We start from the raw sequence: 22,722 nt of genomic DNA on the forward strand, positions 1-22,722 counted from the left end.
CTTGTGATGAGAGAACAATTCTAGAAGAATCTAGGATGAGTAGACTTGTAACTACACAATCCAGCCACAGATATCCCATCTTCTTTAATGTTTTTAAAGCAGCCATGGTGTGTGTGTGTAGCTTGGATCAGGACTGTGGTGCTACATGAGGGGATTAACCCTTTTCCCCTGTGCTATTTTCACAGTTTAAAAGGCCCTCCTCAGCTGCTCTTTGTTCTGTTAGAAAAACTGTAGTTTTCCTGCCTATTACCAGTGAGAATATCACCTTTCCCACAGCAGCAACACCTTCCCCCACACACAGTAACACTGCCACCAGGACCTTTAAGGTCTGGTCTTACTTTGTCCTCGAGCTGTGAGGACACACTGGCTTTATTATAACCTGTATTATTCGCTTTATTCCCTTAAACCTTTACATAGCCAAGAGCAGAAGGCATAGGATGGAATCTTTATTAATTATAATGTTAACATGTTCAGCAGTAAATCAGTAACTTTTAAAGCTTCTACCTATGTATATCCTCTCATACACATAAATCGTAGTCTCTCTCTCCCCCACCACAATTTAACTCTTCACAGACCCAACATAATCCCATCTCTCACAAACTCTCTCCCTCTGCCTCCTCCTCCCTCCCTCTGATCTATTCCCTAACAAACCCCATCTCTGTTCTGAACCCCACCTGACTCACACAAGCACAGAAACCTGCTTATATATCACACACACTTCACCCCCACCTTACTCACTCAGCCAATCATCTCCCATATGCTAATACACCTTTCCTTCTGTCACTCATCCCACTCTCACTCTAGATATACTCACCATAAAATACAGAGTTATAACATGACTACATCTCTGTAACTACGAACTCATAATATGCATATGCGTAACATCACAAAAACATACAAGTATATGGGAATCAATTAGAAATGACTTATTTTGGCATGAGATTTTTGTAACCAATAGCCTAATTTATCAATATACAGAATATATGATGGTGTTTTAATACTTACTCCCATTCTTGCACTGTGGAGAACTTTGCCTTAGGTGGGACTCTCTACTCTAGGGCAATCCCACTGCTAACACCAAATACAATTAAACTAGCCTAGGTGGAATCCTCTACTCTAGGACAATCCCACTGCCACACCCAAATGTGTCAGAACACCCCTTCTCACTTGGGCATTCCTACCACAATAGCCACCACATTTGGAGGATCACCCCTCACAACTGGGCAATCCCTCCCTTCATTTTTGCTGACACCATAAAACTACAATCTTTTGTTTATACATACCTTTTTGCTAAGGTAGCTGGTCATTAGGTATAAGACAAAACAGATCAGAAATACAGGGAAAGTAAACAAAGATATATAGTATTTTATTTAAAATAAATAAAACAAGAAAGTTTATTGTTTAAGATTGCTGTTACTTTACAAACAATGTTTCTATACAGTTACTTTAAAAAGAGGGCCTCTATATTGTTACTGTTACCACCAATCAAATGTTAGAAGCCCCAACTCCTAATCCTAACCAAATTTAAGCCAATTCCCCTATTAAGCTCCACCCCTGTTAATTCACAATCAGGGATGGATGGACTCACCCCTGTCTGAACACACTGTTGTTCATTCACCAAGCTGCCTCTGCTGCCCATGGTGCTGCTGGTGTGCTGGAGGGCTCCGCAAGTGGCCAGCTAGCACTGCAGGGGCACCTGTCCCCATAGTGAGCCAAGCTGTGATTATGTGCAAAATGGCAAGGAATAGAGAAAAATGGGGGAACAGGAGAAGAGCTGCTTCCTCTTGAATGAGAAAGCTAAAATTGGTAGTTATTCAGTACAGCATCTGAAGGCTCCCTATGAGAACACCCTACCAGCACAATTTCGCCCCATACCAGCAAACAGTCAGGGAGTAATAGCTCCCATCCCCCTTTTCCTTTTCTGTGCACTTTTCCATGAAGAAGCAAAATTATACAGGGTGTTTCAAAATGATGGACCCAATTTCAAAGCAGTATATTTCATGATGTCAACAAGTTACAATTACACCAAAAGTTACAAATGGTTTAATGAGTTATCAAGTTTTACTAACCATTTTATACATGCTCTTTGTGCCCTCCACCTGCAGTATGGACAATATCGAGACGATAGTTGAATTCACAGGCTACGCTGAAAACTCTCTTGAATTCTTCTCACGTTTTCCTCTGAAGTGCATGGTCGCCCTGTGCTCTTCCCCTTACATAAACAGCCTGTTTCCTCAAATTGTCAGTACCAACTACGAATGCTCTTTGGCATTGGCGGATCAATGCCAAAGCACCGTTGAAACTCATGCTGCACCACAATTACGGATTCAGTCTTGCTGAACTGCAGAACGCAAAACACCTTGTGTTGCAGGGTCGCCATCTTGCGAATAACTGAGGCTAGAGGCTGTTTGTGCGCTGACAGAGGCATCTAGTGGTAATCACTTGAAACTCTATGCCCCACCATTTCAAGTCGTAAGGGTTTCATTCATGGGCAGTTTGTGGTTGTAGAGATATAGTGATTTGAAATCGGGTCCATCTTTTTGAAACACCCTGTACAATTATCCACTCTAGCATCTGAAGGCTCCCTATGAGGACACTCCACCTTTGCAGTTTCACCCCATTCCAGCAAACGGTCAGGGAGTTATAACTCCCACCTCCTTTTTCTTCTCTAGTCACTTTTCCAAGAAGAAGTAAAATGGCTCAGGGGTGGTGGTGGTGCAGGATTCTGCTTTTGCACAATTCTATTTTTTTTTTTTTTGCAATTCTGCTTTTTCGCAATTAAGCTTTTGTGCAAATTTGCCATAGTGTTAAAGTACTATAGCAAACAGAAGTGTCTCTGCCAGCACTGAGAATGGGTGGAATGTGCAACTTTGCTGTATCACTAAAGTGTTTAAACTCAGTACCAGTGGGCATCTTTAGAATGTTCAGTTATTCTCCAATCATATGGTACCCATTTCAATCCTACCTTCCCATATATAAAGACAGAAACCTGGCCTCATTCTCATCTCAATGGTAACAGTAACTGCCATTCCACCAGCACACCATATTATAATGTATCTCTCCTCAGACTCAAGGCTCAAGTAAAACACAAATATTTTTCTCTTGTACTATTAATCCCTTCAGTCATTGAAACAAAACATAACAGTTAAACTTTTACCTCACAAAAACCAGTTTCTTCACATACACATTGACACCACAGTGGGAATTAAACCACTTCTGGTTCTCAGTAATAAAAAGACAGAGGTAGTTCTGGAATAGCTGTTCTATGTTCTCTTGCATTGGGTAAGTGATGGTGTTCCTGGTTGGTGACTGTTCTGATCAACCCCCTTCTTTATGATGTGTGCATATTAACTCATGATGTAGATCAGTTCACTTAACCATACAAATATGTTAAATTGCTAATCTCAGCAATCACAGATATTGTTCTTTATCCCATCAAGCATAGCCTAATAATTTGAGGCTTTAAGCCACTTGCACGTTAGCTGCACCTAAAATTACATTCACCATCATTTCATTTTTTGTTTTCTGGCAGGATGGCACATATGGATTGGATTGTGCAGAGCGCTGTGACTGCAGCCATGCAGATGGCTGCCACCCAACTACCGGCTACTGCCGCTGTCTCCCAGGATGGTCAGGTAAATTTGAAATCAGTAGGGCAATAAGAGAGTAACATGTGAAGTATGATAGGGCACAAATACTTCTGTAAATAGATATGATCTAGATCAGCTTATGAAGTATTCAGTGAATAACAAGCATTCCCTAAATGTAATCAATATAAAACAAAATTGCATGTAACGTTAGTCATGTGTTTAAACAAGTGTGCATAACCTGGCCACTTTTATTTTGAGGAGGGTGGAAAGCAACCACAGGAGGTAAAGCAGAATACACTCCTGATCTGGATTGGGGTCGCACACCAGTTTTCTGATTAAAATCTCCCTCTATCATGCTTAAAGATGGACAAAAGTCCCTTACCTGGTCCTGCAGCTTGCTTCGTGGTGGGGGGGAGGCGCTTCAGTTCTCCCCCCGAAGTTCTTGGCGGGGGGGAGGCGCCCCGCCCCTCCCGGCCGAAATTCAGGCCGGGGGGAGGCGCCCCATCCCTTGCTGCCGAAATTCAGGCTGGGGGGAGCGCCCTGTCTTCCCGGCCGTGAATAAAAAAAGTAAAACAAAAAACAGTGATAGGCTACGTAACGATTTACGTAGCCTATGACGCCTAGATTTTCAAAGTCAGCTGTGATAGGCTACGTAAATCTTTATGTAGCCTATCACGGGTGACTTTGAAAAAAAAAAGCGCATACGCAAATGGCGGCACCCATGGGCGCCGCCATTTGCGTTCTTTATTTGGGCAGGGGTAGTCTACGTAAAGATTTACGTAGACTACAGCAAAAATAAGGGCAACGCAAATAGCGCTTTTTTTTTTCAAAGTCACCTGTGATAGGCTACGTAAAGATTCACGTAGCCTATCACAGCTGACTTTGAAAATCTAGCCATGATAGACTACGTAAATCGTTATGTAGCCTATCACGTTTTTTTTTTTTTTTACTTTGCTTTGTAATGGCGGTGGCGGCAGCTGGTTGGAAGACCGGCCGCTGCCCCCGCTGAAACGCCGCCGAAATGCCGCCGGGACCCGCCGCCGAGAGGGACATTTGAAGGAGGTAAGTCTCATCCCAGGGGGGGGCGGAGAATTTCACCATCAATTTCAGGGGGCCGAATGCGTTGGCATTCGACCTCCCGGAGATTCGTGGAGAAATTCTCCGCCATCCCTAATGCTACTCAACTACGAACAGCACCTTGGGAGGCTTAAACAGCCCTTTCAATGCCAAAGGCAGCAAGGAGGGAATGATTTTTAGCAAAAAACTGGCAGAGGGCTCCACTCTGTATCAGGACCCCATGGCTGCCTTTTCTCCAAAATAAAAGTGGCCAGGTTACACATGCCTATTTAAATACATGTTTAACATCATGTGTAGTTTAGCCCTGAAATTCAGAGCTCCATGAGGTTCTAGGCTACAAGTGTTTTAGGTGTGGGATAGAATATTGGTCTTTCATGGTGACATATCCAAAATGTGTGCACCACATTTTGATATAATAGCGTTTGTTCCAGATTTGGACATACTTAGTGTTCAGACATAATCATGAAGAACTTAAGTCCCATTGATTTTAATGGGTCTACTCTAAAGATGACCTAATCTGGGACTAGTACATGATAATTAGAAGAGGGCCAAGACTGCAAAAATGGAATTACCTACAAAGTTGAATCATTTTATATCTATAAGATTTGGCAGTGATGATTTCTAGGGATGTACGAAAGTCACTTACCTTTCCGCGGATTATGTTGATGGTGGGGGGGGGAGGCGTTCCGTCCTTCCCCCCGGAATCCTCAACGGGAGGGGGAGGCAATCCATTCCTCCCCCCCGGAATCCTCTGCGGCCGGCTGTGCTCTGCGGTAGCTCTGCGGAGCAGCCGGCCAGGTCCAGCCAGGCCAGAGCCATCTGCAGCCGGATTTCTGGCCGCGGAGGGCTCTGGGAGAACAAAAACAAAAAAAACCCGCGTACGCAAATAGCAGCAGCTACGGCCGCCTCCATTTGCGTTCCTTATTTTTGCCTTCTGAATCTATGTAAATATTTATGTAGGCTATGACGGCAAAAATAAAGGGGAACGCAAATAGCGTAGCAGCTGCTATTTGCGTCCCTTTTTGATTCCCCGTTTTAGCCTACGTAAATATTTACATAGGCTAAAACAGCGAATCAAAAAGGGACGCAAATAGTGCCTGCTACGCTATTTGCGTTCCCCTTTATTTTTGCCGTCATAGTCTACGTAAATATTTACGTAGACTAAGACGGCCAAAAATAAGGAAGGCAAATGGCGGCGGCCGTAGCCGCCGCCATTTGCGTACACTTTTTTTTTTTTTAACCCAGTCATGATAGGCTACGTAAATCTTTATGTAGCCTATCATGTCTTTTTTTTTTTACAAGACTGCAAATGGCGGCAGCGGCAGCCGGTCGGAAGACCAGCTGCCGCCGCTGCAGCCACCGCCACCCAGAAGATCCGCCCCAGGTAAGTCTCATCCTGGGGGGGATCTGCGGGGGGGCGGGGGGATGGCAGGCCGTTCCGCCACGGGGTTCGGGGGGCCGAATGCACTGGCATTCGGCCTCACTGAGATCCGTGGCGGAATTCTCTGACATCCCTAATGATTTCGCTGCCAAATCTTTAAACACTGTATTCATACAATGGTGAATGCTTTCCCATGGGGTCATACCATGGTGTTACGTTAAAAGGCTTGCAACTGTATGGATGGGTTGATGGGTCCATTCTCATGTAACTGGCATCTGCAGGATACCAATTGGCCCCACCCAAGTAGTTGTGGGCTTTTAAATGTTATGCAAGCTCCGTGGCCTGAACCTACAGAAAAATTCTTCCCACTGCACTAGTGTAATGTTTAAAGGGCACCCATAAAATGCTGAAAATTGCTCCAGATGCTTCATAATAGGTGACACATGAGAATATTTGTTGATACCTGTTAATGGGAAGGCTGTTGCATTCTGCTGTATTCTGCATTAGCTGAAGCTTCTGAACCATTGCTTCCATTCTCTTAAGAGTCCAAAACAGTAAGGATGTATTGCTGGACTATAACTTCAATGCTTGTGCTTGAAGACTGGAACACATGTCTTGCCTGGAAGTTCTAACTACATACTTTGTTGTGTTTGGAAGGTCCTGCCCTATTGCATTTTGGTAGACTTGTCCCTGGTATTAATTAGCAAATTAGAAGGCCATGGCAATTAGGCAAGAAAGGAAAGAACCTATCTTGCTTAGACAGTTATTGTGGTCTCCCAAAATCCAGTGTTCTAGTTCCCTCATTCTCTAATTTCCAGCTATTTCTTTAGCGCTGTCTCTGAATTGCATTTCTTTGTTCACAATGCTAACTATGTTTACTCCAAAGTTTCAGTCCATGAGTTCAAAAAGTGCTCAGGCCTAAAGTTCTACCAGCTTATCCCATCTGTAGGTACTTAAACATGCATCACTACAGTTTGACCACTTAATTGCCTTGCAAGAATGATACAACTTGATTCCTAAACCTGAGTATTTATCAAGAGTATTTACCAAGGTCCCACAAACATATGCACTAAAGTTTCACTGATTGGTGCTAACAGGAGGAAATGCTATGATTGTAACTGCAAAGTCTTTGCAATTGTTCTTTTATGTACATATACATTTAAGAGCTCTTTCTGAAAATATGCTGTCCGTTTATTAGTCATCTGAACGCTGCAGTGCATTCATTCATCCACATTTGTTTCTGGTTTTTGCTTTCCTAATTTAGTAAATATGCTTGCCATAATTACCCAACTAATTTCATACTCTAAATATCATCACAAAATGGCAAATCTGTGATCCAACTATTTTAAAGCCTGTTCTTAAATATTGTCTTGTTTCATAGTTCACATTCACAAATACCAGTGGGTATTATTATGGCTGAAAATAGTACCACTTGTCTGTGGGTGGGGATTTTTTTCCAGATACCAGAACCAGAAAGTGATATTGTTTGTGTCATGTAGCAAGTCTAGACATCACTGCCATGTTTCTCCTTTTAAAATATTGGATTCAAAGAGGCTTAAATGTCATTTGTTTATTTAGAACATACATATATATACATATCTATGTATGTTGTCAGAGTTGCTATATATATGAAGTCAAAAAGATATTCCTAGCCTAGACCCGGCTGACACTGTTAGTAGTAGACTTCAAGGGCCAAACTAAACTTTCTCCTAATCACACATAGTGTAGCTATGTGCGATAGTGTAACCCACAATATCTCTGCATTAGATAGTAGAAGTGGGCAGGTTCAGTCTTTTCTGACAGTCTGATTCCCATCCATATTTGCAATAACAAAGAGAAGAAACAACATCAGAGGTCAAATTTAAATGTCTATTGAAATAAAATAAATTATTCTCATTGATATACAGAGCAGTAATACACAGTCAAGTGACAGTAATACTCTTGATATTATTGACAGTCTGGTTGCTATTGCTCCACACCAGCAAAGAAGTCACAAGTTTCCTTCAGTTATTAACAGGGTGGACAGAAGAAGAAAAAAACACAATGAGCTCACAGTCCTTTTATAGTTGTTGCAGTTTTATTGTGCAGGAATCTAAATCTTCATTCTTAGTTGCTTGTATCCTAAAACAAGCAAAGCAGGCCTGTGAATAACATAGAGTCTACCGGCCTTCCCTCTGGAGCAGCTTTCTCTTCTTGAGCAAGGCTGGACTGCTAGAATCTTTTTAAAGAAGCCGCCCATCCAGAAGAGTACTTACTGAGCATGCTCCAGTAGCTGATTCTAGAAAGGGGGGGGAGGGTAATAACCGCACCCAGTGCCAGCAAACACAGGCATGCTAGATTTACCATTCTTTAACAATGCTGGGAGCAACAACCGAAGCATGAGTTACAATAGCTTTTCTTACCTTTGTATAAACATGCAGGGCTCGGATCCAGATGAGGACCACAATGTTTCAGATGGGGGGGAGGGGTAAAACCAATTCCCCTACCCAGGGGTGTCATTGTATGAAAGCCCACCTGGGCACGGGCCCCAGAGTTTTTTTGAGCTATGCCTCAGATCTTTTGAGCTGTCCTAATTGCCATTTCTTTTACATTTTCCCATTGACTTGCATTGGAAAACAAAAACGGCCATAACTTTTTTAGTTTGTATGATAGATACATGAAATATGGAGGCTTGGTAGCCCCCATGGAGCTTATTGAATGTGCTAAATTTCAGGCAGTTAGGATCCAGTGACTTTTGTGCTCGTCACAGATACAATTTGCTATTTTCAAGAAACTCTGTCAAAGCAAAGAGCTCTAATTTTTTTGTGCTTCCACTTAAGTGCATGGAATTTGGGGAGCTGGCAGCCCCCATCGAGCTGACTGAGCCTGCCAAATTTCAGACAGTTAGGCCTAGTGGCTTTTGTGCTAGCCACAGGTAAAATTTGCTTTTTCTAAGAAACTCTGTCAAAGTAAAGAGCTATAATTTTTTTGTGCTTCCAGTATAAATATATGGAATTTGGGGACCTAGCAGGCCCTATGGAGCTGACTGAACCTACCAAATTTCAGACAGTTAGGTCCAGTGGCTTTTGCGCTAGCCATGTGTAAAATTAGGGATGTACGAAAGTGACACCTTTTCGTGGATTCTGTTCATGGTGGGGGGGAGGCATTCCTCCCCCCCGGAATCCTCGACGGTCAGCTCTGCTCCGCGGCGGCTCTGCAGAATAGCCGGCCAGGCCAGGGCCGTCCGCAGCCGGATTTCCGGCCGCGGTGGCTGCTGGGTAAAAAACCCAAAAAAACGGCATACGCAAATGGCGGCGGCTACGGCTGCTGCCATTTGAGTTCCTTATTTTTCGCCGTCTTAGTCTACGTAAATATTTACGTAGACTATTACGGTGAAAATAAAGGGGAACGCAAATAGCGTAGTGGGCGCTATTTGCGTCCCTTTTTGATTCCCTGTTTTAGCCTACATAAATATTTATCAGAAGGCGTTTAAGGTGACCATTAGGAGGTCACTATCCCTAATCTCTGATGTAGGTTTGTTTTGTTGTTTTTTGAGGTGCAAAAAACCTCTCTCTCCCCTACTTTTCTTTTCTGCTCTTACATGCCCACTGTTGGGAGTTTGCTTGCAATGAAATTTGGAGAGTGAGAAGGAAGGGAAGAAAGAGCTCCACGTGAAATACTGGTATTTCACACAGCACCTGATTTTACTGTCCCAAAGTGGAACCTTTGGCTTCTGCAGAAGTTCAGTACAGCAAAGGATCCAATCATCCTCCACAAACTTATTTCTCCCCCTCCACTTTAATTTCTCCTGAATAGCTGTAGAAATCAAATTATTCCAAAAGGAGGGTTAGGACTATGTAGCATCATGATCAAGAAACTGCTAAGGCTTTTAAACAGGTTCTACAGTTTTTAAAAAAGCTAGAAAAAACCCTCCACCACCTCACCTCATAAAGTTAATTTAAGTACGTGCAATCCTTGCAAACCCTGCACAGCCTCCTAAATTCCTCTGAAGTACTACCTCTCTGAAAGGAGCCACTTGGCTTAGAGAATTCTCTCTAACCACCACCACCCCACATTTCCAATCACCATTCTTCTTTTCTTCTTCCTTCCCTTATCCTGTTCTTTCTTTCTCTTCTTTATTCCATCCAGAGCATATCTTGGGGAATTCTTAAAGAGAATTCTCTTCGGCAGGCAAGAGAAGTTCTAAACAGTTTTTGACTTTATACAAACAGACAAGCGGGTTGGTTTTTCTCTTTCTCCTCACTCAAGCCTTTGAGAAGAGTGGGTTCACATGGTTGCAGAGAAACAAATTTGGGGCTGTTTTGTTTGTCAGTTGCCATTATCCAGCAATAGGAAGGCTGCAGCTCAGTGGTGGAGCACATGCTTGGCATGCAGAAGGCCCCAGGTTCAATCCCCAGGATCTCCAGGCAGGGCTAGGAAAGAATCCTGCCTGAAACCCTGGAGAGCCGCTGCTGCCAGTCAGTGTCAACAATTCTAGATGAACTAAAGTCTGACTCAGTATAAGGCAGACCTATGTTCCTATGAACAGAAAGCTTTAATTTAAAAAAGAAATCTTTTGTTTGTTTTTTAAGTGGAGGGGAGATAAATATTGCTAATTTATGCAATCCTACGTATGCCTACTGAGAAGTGCCATTATGTTTAATGAGGCTTACGCTCAAGAAAGTGTGCATAGGATTCCAGCACAAGTTACTTTTGCAGGGAGGTTTGCACCTTGATCTTCTGCATGTTTACTCAGAAATAAGTCCTGAGTTGTGAGCAAGGTACTGCAAGCTTAATACAGTGCTTACCCAATTCTGTCTAATGAATTGACTACCCTTTCAGCTCAGTCCTATGCACATTTTGTCATTTGGGGTTTTTTTGCATGAACTCTAGCTTCAGTGGTGAGGGAAAGGCACTTAGTACATGCTCAGAGTTTCACCATAACTTAGCCCTAGTTTTGAAAACAGACTCATTGGCTGAATCCTGATGAAGTCTTGGCACAAATGAAGTTATAGGAAGGAAGATACAATGAGAACTTGTGCATAACAAGGAGGAGGTAGAGAGCAGTTGCACAGAACAAGACATCTGTTTTTATGAAGAGTTGCTGGAGGATGATAGGATGAGCAGGGATGGTTGCATGGAGGGGAATAGAATTGGTAGGGGGAGAATGTAAGTGCTCAGTGGTGAAAGAAAACATTCTGCACATGCTCAGAGGCACTTTCTATTTAAGAACATAAGAGCCGTGCTGCATCAGACCAAGGTCCATCTAGTCCAGCATTCTGTTCACATAGTGGCCAACCAGATGCCCATAGGAAAGCCACAAGCAGGACATGAGTGCAATAGCACCTTCCCACCCATGTTCCCCTGCTGCTGACACTGGTGAAATGTAAGTAAATTCTAGTAATTCTAAATTAGAATGTATGTATATCCTTCAGAAACTCTGCAGGTTTCTTGCCTGGGGGACATCTCTAATAACCTGTGCATTTTCATACAAATTTACCCAAAAACTATTGGGGAAGGGGTGAGTGGAAGGGAAAGCAAATCACTCCCTCCCCCAAATTGGAGAACTTCCCTTCCACATGAACTGCTACACCTATCCTTCTGAAACTTTGCTGGTTTCTACTTAGGGACAACTGTAAGCTGTCTATAATTTTCAGAACAATGGTCCACAAGGAACATAGGGAGATAAGTATGTCCTCTTTTGGAGACCTCAAAATGTCAATACCACCCTTGCACAAAATCCCTTGTGGCTATCATTCTGAAATTTGGCAGACATGATCTCCTCTGATGGGGCAATGAATCCTGAAATTTTTATCCAATTCTTCCAAGGATTAAAAAAACATTATTGGCAGTTTCCTTTAAAAGAAAATCAAAATACAAACCCTGCACCTATTTTTCTGACATTGGGCAGCCTTCTAGGGGGCTCCTATGCCTAAAATTATCCAGTTCTGACCAAGAGAAAAAAGTTACAGTTTTTTTCTAATTTCCGATGGTAGTCAACAGGAAGCATAAAGACTCATTTTTCCAGACATTGACTCAGGTTTGGTGCTGAGCTGAAGTGGTCCAACTACAAATTGGCCAGAACAGAAGCGGGATGTTTTCCAAAATGCTGAATCAGGGCCTGAGTTGAAGTGGGGTGGAGGGTCAGTGTACACTTCTTATGTATGTATGTAATCTATACACACATGCAAGCACACTGCATGCACACACACCACACACACACACACACACTTTAGACATGCACTTAAACTGTATATGTGTGTGTGTGTGTGTGTGTGTGTGTATATATATATGTATGCAAATTTGTGTTATGGGCCTGTGCCCCAGATCTTTTTAGAACCTAGCAATGCCCCTGCCCCTACCTGTTTTTTCCCCAGAAATTAAAAGGGGGGGGGAGCCTCCGTTGACTTCATCATTTAATAATATTTAAAGCCAGTAGAATATATTATGACAATTTAATCAATATGTAACAGATATTTTCTTGTCTTATTCCTGAAATTGTTATTTCTCCTCCTGCGTCTTTTGTGGGAAGCTTACCAGATCTTTATTTATTATCATAATTTCTATTCTGTCCATCTCCCAGGATCATACGCCACATTATATGGCAGCAAATTCAGATTATCCATTGAGTCTGTACTTGACAGTTGTAGCCAGTCCTGGCTCTCTTATCAGTACCAATATGATGCTTGTGTTTCAATACGTGTGTTTCATCTATACTTCACATTTTTAGACACTTTAAAAACTCTTTGGTAATTGGTAATTCACTTTGGAAATTGGTGAGAACAGTGATTTTGGTAAAACACATAATTCCCAACAAAATTTGCATATAACAGGTCTGGTCTGTCTTCCTCCGCCTCTTTCAAGCAAGGACTGTTAATCCAAGAGCATGATCTAAAGGCACATGATGCAGCCTCCCTCCTGAAGCTAAGCAGATCTGGGTCTGCTCTGTGCCTGGATAGGAAATTCCACCACTACTCTTAAGTTTTACATGATGGAAGAAAGGCAGGATATAAATGTACTAAATATACATAAATAATCCTGTTCATGGAGTATCAGGATGCTGCTCCTTTTCACTAACAACAGATGATTTCTTGGTTCTTCTAACAACCAGATATTATGATCAAGATCACTTCTTGGTGAACTTTAAGTTTTCAGTGACTGTTCCCTTCTGCAGTGGTGGGGAATCTGTCAGAATGGTCCACCAGTAAGGGTTGATGGAATCTGATGGGAGTTTCTGAGACCTTTTAGGGAGCTTTCAGTTGGCATGGTAGGTGCTCCTGTCAAAGCTCTATTCATTCTGTGGGTTGCAGAGATGGCATGGGTGAGTCTTGCAATTGCTCCGAAGTGCCCTCTCCCACTGAACAAATCCCATCCAGTTCTGTGGATTGCCAGGGGGTTAGTGGCAACAAAGCATCTGTTAGTGGTGGAAAACATGGTGTGAATCCAACCAAACGTAAGAGTTCATTTTCAAGTTTCTCTGATCATAGCCTGATAACTCTAACTGCCACACCACACAGGCTCTCAGTGAACCAATGAGAATTTGGGTTTATGTACTCAATTAGGAGTTTCATCGTTTCCAAAACAGCCATGTTAATGTTGCACTTGGAAGTATGTCTCTAAGATCAGCAGATCTGGGGTCTCTTTGACAAGGATTTTCTATTAAACCGCTATGAAAAACACAGATCTTTATAAAATGATTTGAAGTATTTTACAGGTCATAGCACATTATTTCTTTGCTGTGCTGTGACATTTTATGTAAAATATCAGGGCTTACTGATAATTTCCTTGCAGTTGCAAAAGCACTAAAAAAAAACTTGTTAGGTCTCCAAATATGAAGGACTACTAGTGTACTATGAAGCACTATAAACACCAGTAACATATCAGGCTGTAATACTGGTTTATGGATTAACCCTTTCTATTTTAAACCAGCATATAGGATTTCAGTTGCATTGAACTGTCCCTACCACTATATTTGTCAATGGTGAAGATGTTTTTGTTTAATTGTAGAAGTAATGCGGTGCTGTTATGCAATCCTGATTGAGATATCTGATAAGGGGCACCTGCCCTCACCACTGACTCTGAAGTAAGCTGCTGAACAATACCCCCCCCCCCCAGCTATCCTCCCCACACTTCCACATGTTGTAGCCCAACATTTTACATATTGCTTTTAACTAAGTACAAGGTGTACTCCCTCTAAAACATTGCTTTTCAGTTAATCACAAAATGTTCTGTTGAGGTTCAATCTCTGACATAAGGAAAATGAAACAAAGTATTTTGTATTTATTTTCTTCATAGTTGCTAACAATGTAATAGTAAAAATGCGAAGTCGATGTAAGGGAATTGGACAGTAGCATTAGTGCAACCTCTGAAAATATACCTGATATAAACTCGGAAAGAAATGTTCCTTTGATAAAAGGACAATAAACATGATTGTGTGTGTGTTCATAAATTGTTCCTGGTTAACACCAACTTTCCACCATTCTTCTTTCACTACATATATTTAGGTGTTTCTCCACAACCCATTTCAAGCCATACCTGTAGTACTTCCACTGAATTTCTCTCTGTCTCCCCCCCCACCTTTCTGACATTATTATCAGGAAGAACAAAGGGGTCATGTAGTACCTTAAAGGCTAAGAGAGCAACCCTGTAGTCCAGGAGACACGTCCTTAGGGCCATAGGATTAATTGGAAAAAAACCCTTTCAAGTCTTAAATAAAAAGTCTTCAAGTCAACAAGATCAGCCTCAGATGGCCTTCTCTCTGTCCCATCAACCAGGACAGCTAGGCTGGTGAGGACACTACTTTTCTGTAGTGGCCCCCACTCTGTGGAACTCCCTCCCTAGGGAACTCCGCCATGCCCCCTCTTTAATGAGCTACTGCCACACATTGAAAACTTGGTTGTTCAGGCAGGCATGTGGGGTGGGTTAGGGTATTTTTAGACAATGATTCAATGTGTAATTTTACTGTTTTAAATTGTACTGTTGTACATCGCCCAGAGTGGCTGGGTGACCTGCCAGATGGGCGAGTACGAAATTAATTTATTAATTGATTGAATGAATGAATGAATGAATGAATGAATCTCCACCTTTGAGGGGGTTTTCTGATTTCTGATAGAAACCTTAGTGGTGGCTCCTTGACATGGAGGCAGGGACAGAGGCATATTAGACATCAGGCAGTGGGTAGGGAGGGAGCAGCCATGGATTGGAAGGATCCACATCCCACTCAGCTCCCAGCCATGTCCCCCACTTGGAAAGGAATTTAAACCAGGGCTGAATCTACACATAGCAGTTATTCCATTATTATACTGTTATCATAACTGTTGGTGCCCAGTGGTGTCATGTGTACCAATAGTTATGATAACGGTATAACTGCTATGTGTAGATTCAGCCCAGCTCTGAGGCTGGTCTAAATGGCAATGGAAGGGAATTTTTTCTTAGAGTTAAGGAAAAAACACAGAAGGGGGGGTGTATTGGCCCTGTAACCCCCAGCATGTAACCCCAACTTACCAGTAGTTTTAGAGGGGTTCAGAGATCCACAATGCTCTCTGACTTTAGTCCATCAGCTGCAGTTTTCCTGATAGTAGGCCTCTTGATTGGTAAGATGAGTCAAAGGGCGATATCGCTGCCTCATCACATTCCATGCTAACGAGCGCTGGTCTTATCAGGGCCTAGGATGCACTTGAGAAGTGAGGCTATGATTATGCTAAGCTACAGGTGTCTGTGCTGGGAAAGTTCTGATTGTTTTCATTCTGAACAAGCACTGTTAGCCTATGCTGGGAAAGTTGCAGATGAATGCTAATTAATGCTTGCTGCTGTCATGCTGCCTCACTGCTAACGTGTATAGTATAAGACCCATTGTACCCCTTGGCTCGGTGTTCAGAGAAGCTGTCTGATCCAACCATTGGGTACACCTGTGTGCTGTAAGTACTCAATAAAGTCTCCTTGTAAGCAAACCTGGATCTGGCTTTTCATTATCTCAGCATCTCCAAATCTTAGCAGCCCACGGCCAGGGCATACAATTGGCGCAGCGAGCAGGGTGCTAAGAGAACTGATATGTTGAGATTCACAGCGAAGGAGGATGCGGTTGTCGGCATGCAAAACTGACTCCCAGGCTGTCTGCAGTTGGAGCTGTGGGGTCCAGTCGCAAAGCAGTCGGCATCCCTGAGCGGACCGGGAGCATGCCCAGAGGTCAAGAAGGACTGCATGCCAGTGGCTCTGGAAACTGCGTTGTAATCTCTGCAGCTGGGAAAGTGGTCAGCTAAGGAGGCTCAGAGTGTAGGAACTCTGGCATGGCTTTTGCTGACAGCATTGCAAACTGTCAGGAAGAAAGAGTCAGCTGATGGACTAAAGTCAGAGAAAGCAGAAAAGCTCAAGGACAAGCTGGAGAAAGAACAAGATCTGAAGATGTTAATTAGCAAAACATTGCAGACAGCCTGGCCTCCAACGAGGAGTGAGAGCAGGAGGCTGAAGAAGTAGCCATTAGGCTGAGATGCCGAGCTTGGAAGAATTGCCCAAAGAGTGCCAGAGTGCGCAACATCATCACCTCGCCCGATTGGGATGAAATCCCTAAGAAGTGGAAACTGAAGATGAAGACCCAGAAGATGAAGACAAAGAATGGAGTAAAGGTGTAGAATCAGCACCCAGAGCACAGGCTAGTCCCCTCTTAGAGCTGAAAGCATGCCAGAAGACGGTCCCAAGGCAGAATGAAGCAGAGAAACCACGTTAATGAAGATCGCAGTCACGGTAGTAGTGTTTAGCTTTGGACTGTTCTGGAATTACATAGAGCCTATAGCTACTGACCATCAGCTATATGATTTCTGAAGAGTGTAACCATTAAGCTGTTGCCGTGGGATTCCCTGCAATGAAGAAATCTCACTGATTTGGGTGTCCAGGGTCGGACTGCCTGAGCGTGTGCGCTGAAGAGATTGGGAAACCTGACAGCGTGTTCCTAGCCAAGCCAAAAACACTACTACCATGCTCCTGCAAGCTGCAACAAACCCTGTAAGCTGGGAGACCCAACCTGATTGAGAAAAAGAAGGTATCGAAGTAGCTGCAAGACCTTCATAGCCGGCCGGCTGATGCTGTAAATGAGGTTACAAGTGCAAACTAAGACTGTTTTCCTGTTTGAGATCCCAGCGGAAAAAGACTGACCTGAGTCATTTGTCGCCCCTGACAAAGCAAAGATTTGGTTGCCCTTTACCTCATCGTCTCTTGTTTCGAACCCAGGATTTACAAATACAAACAAACTGTGAAGTTTTACTTTCAAGCCCTGTAAATCACCCACCCGCCATCTCCCAAAGAAGATTGATGGCTGTGTAAAGAATGCAAGTACAAAGCGACCCCCATCATCTCCCTGTAGTGTCCTGAGTTTCAGCATTTTGTTTACCAGAAAGTTTGTGTGCCAAGTACGGGAGAAGAAGGGAGGGGTCATGTTGTTAATCCCTGGCTAGCCTATCAAGTGATGGATAGCCCCAAGAGTTTTCCCCTCACTCAAGCCTCAGTTTCTTTAGTCCTTGTTTGAGAAGCATTTAAAAGTACAATTGTTGTTCCCTTGCTGTTAAGAGCCCTGCAGTTCAAAACTGCTCTGTACTTTTAAGTTTACTTTTGCAAAGGGGAGGGGATCATAGCCAATTATAGTGTGTAAAGCCACGTTATCAGCTTTAAGAATGACAGTCCCTGTAGATCTCTCCTTGTCTCCTTGCAAAAGAGATGGTTTTGTTGTTTTTAATGTGTATGAAATAGCTTAGATTTAGATTTCTAAGTAGACCCATTGAAAGCTCAGAAGCACTGGCAATGTCTTTGCAAGCTCCCTAGTTAGACAATCACTTCCCCCTCACCATTCTCTGAGCAACCAAGCCAAGAAAATGTGAGGGGAGGGGAGTTTTAGGGTGAAGAGGCAGCATGGGAGCGAAGATAATGACAGAGCCCAGCTTCGGTAATGCAGTAGGCCTTGTAAGTTATAGCCAAGATTTGATTAGAAGTAGCCTAGAAAGGCTTGGGCCTATTCAGTTTTAGAATGTCAGAGTCTGTGTAAGCTTATCTCTGTCAGTGTTCTCAGAGTGGTGCCAGGGGGAGTCACCCAACTCCCTGTCCGACGCTGGTCTAGCCTTGGTAGGCATGAAGGCTGGAAGATGTCTGTGAGAACCTGACAGAGGTGGAGCAGGATTTGCAGAAAAGTTGCCCAGGTTGGAGCATCACTGCTAGAGAGCTGAGTAGTGCCACTCTGTTTAGACAGAAGTAGGGGTGGACGAAAGTCACTTACCTGTCCTCGAAGGACGTTTGCGGTGGGGGGGAGGCGCTTCGCTGGTCCCCCCGCGAAGTTCCGGCCGGGGGGGAGGCTTCCCGCCTCGGCCCGGCCGAAATTCAGGCCGGGGGGGAGGCTTCCCGCCTCGCCCCGGCAGAAATTCAGGCCGGGGAGGAGGCTTCCTGCCTCGCCCAGCCGCGAACGCGAAAGTTAAAAAAAAAAAAAAACGCCCCCTGATAGGCTACATAACGATTCATGTAGCCTATCACGGCTAGATCTGCAAAGTCAGCCGTGATAGGCTACGTCAATCGTCACGTAGCCTATCACGGGTGACTTAAAAAAAAAGCGCGTACGCTAATGGCGGCCCCCATAGGGAGCCGCCATTCGCTTTCCTTATTTAGTCGCTGTAGTCTACGTAAATGTTTACGTAGACTACGGCGAAAATAAGGGCAATGCAAATAGCGTTGCCCTTATTTTCGCCGTAGTCTACGTAAATCTTTACGTAGACTACAGTGACCAAATAAGGAACGGGAATGGCGGCTCCCTATGGGGGCCGCCATTAGCGTACGCGCTTTTTTTTTAAGTCACCCGTGATAGGCTACGTGATCAATTGACGTAGCCTATCACGGCTGACTTTGCAAATCTAGCTGTGATAGGCTATGTTCTGCAAGAATATGTTCTTGCATTCCTCTGGGCAAGAAAAGATTGTGACGCGCTGACTCAATAGCCCTTTGAGCATCTTGGGGGTGGAATGTATTGGCCCTGTAACCCCTGGCCTGTAACACCAAGTTACCAGTAGTTTTAGAGGGGTTCAGAGATCCATAATGCTCTCTGACTTTAGTCCATCAGCTGCAGTTTTCCTGATAGTAGGCCTCTTGATTGGTAAGATGAGTCAAAGGGCGATATCACCTCCTCAGCACATTCCATGCTAATGAGCACTTGTCTTATCAGGGCCTAGGATGTGCTTGAGAAGTGAGGCTATGTTTATGCTAAGCTACAGGTGTCTGTGCTGGGAAAGTTCTGATTGTTTTCATTCTGAACAAGCACTGTTAGCCTATGCTGGGAAAGTTGCAGATTAATGTTAATTAATGCTTGCTGCTGTCATGCTGCCTCACTGCTAACATGTATAGTATAAGACCCATCGTACCCCTTGGCTCGGTGTTCAGAGAAGCTGTCTGATCCAACCATTGGGTATGCCTGTGTGCTGTAAGTACTCAATAAAGTCTCCTTGTAAGCAAACCTGGATCTGGCTTTTCATTATCTCGGCACCTCCAAACATTAGCAGCCCACAGCCGGGGCATACAGGGGGAGACCTTGCCACTGCTATTCCTTCTGCTCTGCCAGCAAGAACCCAGCAGGGCTTTGGATAGTTCTGAGACTCTGAGATCAGAGTGCTCCATCATTTGGGCTCTTTGCTCTTAGTATTGCTCTCTCAAGACTTTATTATGGCATAAGCTTTCATAGACTAGAGTCTACCTCACCAGATGCATCAGTCTTTAAGGAGCCAAAGGACGTCTTGTGTTTGTTGCAAAAAACTAATGTGGCTACTCCTCTGATGTATTATCAGGAGCCAGAGCACTATGAATCTGTTTCTATGGGCATATAGTAAAACATTACACATATCACTGATGATACAAATATGGTGACTCAAGTAATGGCACTAACAATAGCTTTTTTTATTTTCAGTATACAACTTATTTTTTGCAAGTTGGTAAATAATCAAATAGGATATTGTCTGTGTTGTATTTGCTGGATGTGAAGTGGTCTTTCTGATGTTATTGCACCTTTTTAATATGAGACATTACAATTTTTGTCTTTTTCTCCAGTATCAATGAATATGTATTCCAGCAGCTGTCAGTATGGGACAGCTTACTGGATCTGTAACAGCAATAGTAGAGTGCAGAGTTGGCTCTCAGTAGTACTGAATGGTTTCTCCCTTTGGCTCAGTGCTAAGTCTCGATCTTATGTGCCAGTGCCACAACGCAGTATGTCATTGTACCAGATTGTTAACATATGGGATATTTTAGTATATATAACATTATAACAGCATAGATAATACCATCCAAGTGATTATTTACTTCATTTGCATAATTAGAAATGCTACAAGAATACTAATTTAGATGTGAAGCTCTTGGCATAGTTTTTTGAGCATTAAATGCATGAGGATTTCTTCAGAGCCGCTTAGCTGAAGTTTATCATGACCATTTAGCTATTGCCTAGCAACTTGTAAAGGCCATCAAAGAGTTCTTTGTCCATTCTCCTGGCAAAAACATTTCCTTACCAATCTGCTTATCAAGAATAAAATCAATGTAAAAACATATTAATAATCCTTTTGTTTCATAAGATAGATTTTAGATGTTCAAAGTTTACATGCAGATACATTATTCATATTGATTTTAGTTAAAGTTGTTTCAAAAGCCTTGCATGCAAATTACCCACACAGTATTGTTGTCTTTAGGCTTAAACCATTCACCAAATAAGGCAGAGCTGTTTGCTGACATTGGTTATTCAAAATCTGAGCATGTACAGGTCTGCTCCTATTGGAGATTCTTTTTAGAAATGTTATATTCTACAGAGATAAATATTAATCAATTATATTTCATATATGTATAAAACATGAACGCATTGGAAAGCAATAACTTTTGCTATACACGTGCATGCAAATACACACAGTGCTCGTGTTTGGATGTAATGGCAGTGTCCAGTGACAATTCGAATTGCAGGGACGCACGTCGCATGCGAACTGCTTCTAGTTTTCTGGAACAACCTACAAATATGGCATCCATAGGTTGTTTCTGTGAGGTCCGAACCCAGGCACTTGGAGTCGTTCATGGGTTAAACAATCCCAAGCTAACCCAAGAACAAACCATGGGTTAACTTGTTAACAAACAATCCCACAAACAATCGCAAGTGTCCAGGTTTGTAGGTCATGGAAACAACCTATGAATGCAGCATTCGTAGGTTGTTCTGGACTGCTGGAAGCTGCTCATGCATACCACATATTCACACAATTAGTGGGTTGATTAACCCACAAATTGCCACTGAATGCCACTGTTACATCCCAACAGGGCCAGTTTTTCTCTCATTATCTTGATCAGATATATAGGTTGGATTTGCATGTAATGCTAAACCTTGGTTTAGCATTATGAGAACAAGCTGCACACTTCCCCCTTCTCCTCCAGTATAGCCATGAGGAGGAGTTCAGAAGCTTTTGTATCTGTTTCTGACAAACTGCAATTTGTTGTGACATCTGCTCACAAACTGCAGTTAGTCTTAACTACAATTTTCTAAAATAAGCAAACTTAAAACTGCATTTTAGGAAGCTGGGTTGTTTTAGGAAACCATAGTTAAGAGTAACTTCTGTTTGGGGTTCAGATATAACATTAAACTGTGGCTAATCAAAACAGAAGCCAAAACTTCCAATCTCCTTCTTATGACTATGCCACAGGAAGAGAGGGCAGGGAGATCACCTGAGCCTGTAGTTTGCTGGAGCTTGACCATGCAAATGCAGCCATTGAATGCAATTTCAGCTTAATTACTCTGAGCATGCATAAAAATAAAATTTCATTAATGTGTTAACAAACATGTGAATAAAACAGCCATTAAACCACATTCACTTAAAATTTATTAAAATATACCACATTGGAAGTCTAGAACATTTTCAACTTAACACATTTGCTTTTAATTTATTAAGTGTACCTTCCCATGTGTTCACTGGAGAAGTTAGCTAAAAAACAGTAAAGAGAAATGAAAATCTCTCATATTATCCTCATTTTGTCCTTGTTGGGTTCTATTGAACCAGATTTGTTGCCCTGCTATTCACTAAAAACTTTTCTTTCAAACATATGTGTTTGAATGTCTATGCATAAGCCTGTATTTTGATAGTTAGCAGCCTGGGCATATTTTTTAAGGTCTGAGGTTTGCACAGCTTTCAGTGTCATCTAATAAGGGGTCTCAGCTTCTCTCACTCTCATTCAGATGCAAATGTAGGTGACTCTGTTTAGATTTCAAGCTGAAAATACCCTGTTCCAAGCTGTTGAGAAATAAGCTACTTTGTGTCTTTATTCATAAAACTCAGTTAGCTAGGCAGACAAAAATCAGCTTGTAAGATGTTGATGGTATAACAAGGTTTTTTTTGTATCTTGGCAATCAGTTCAAATTCCATTCAAATTTGCATTCATTCAGGAAAAGTAGTCCCTTTACAGTTACTTGGTATCCTGTGTAAAATTAGTTGAGTTTTTGTCAAATTTCAGTGTGAGACATTTTTCAGTGTATTTTTCATACACTCTGTGCTCATTTCTCTGACAGGCTTAAGTCAGTAGAAAGATCTAAGATGTAAAAATTTTGACCTTCATTCACCTTTCTTCCAGCTAGGAAGAGATATTTCCCAAACAGGATTCACCCCTGTAGAGCAGGTCTCCCCCAATTCTTCCTCAGACTCTATAAAATATTCA

The 22,722-nt window shown here is 42.7% G+C and overlaps 1 protein-coding gene across 1 annotated transcript in view; it reads left to right on the top strand.

Moving 5' to 3' along the window:
* MEGF10 (multiple EGF like domains 10) overlaps positions 1 to 22,722 on the top strand; it is a 186,183-nt gene that overhangs the window by 131,538 nt on the left and 31,923 nt on the right. The window contains exon 13 of the mRNA XM_084833987.1: positions 3,533 to 3,635. Coding sequence (XP_084690113.1) covers positions 3,533 to 3,635 — 103 coding nt within the window. The remainder of the gene's footprint in view (positions 1 to 3,532; positions 3,636 to 22,722) is intronic.

This window comes from Heloderma suspectum, chromosome 2, assembly GCF_057233095.1.
Source record: "Heloderma suspectum isolate Gila_16-S chromosome 2, 16-S_ref, whole genome shotgun sequence".
In the NCBI taxonomy this organism is placed as follows: domain Eukaryota; kingdom Metazoa; phylum Chordata; class Lepidosauria; order Squamata; family Helodermatidae; genus Heloderma; species Heloderma suspectum.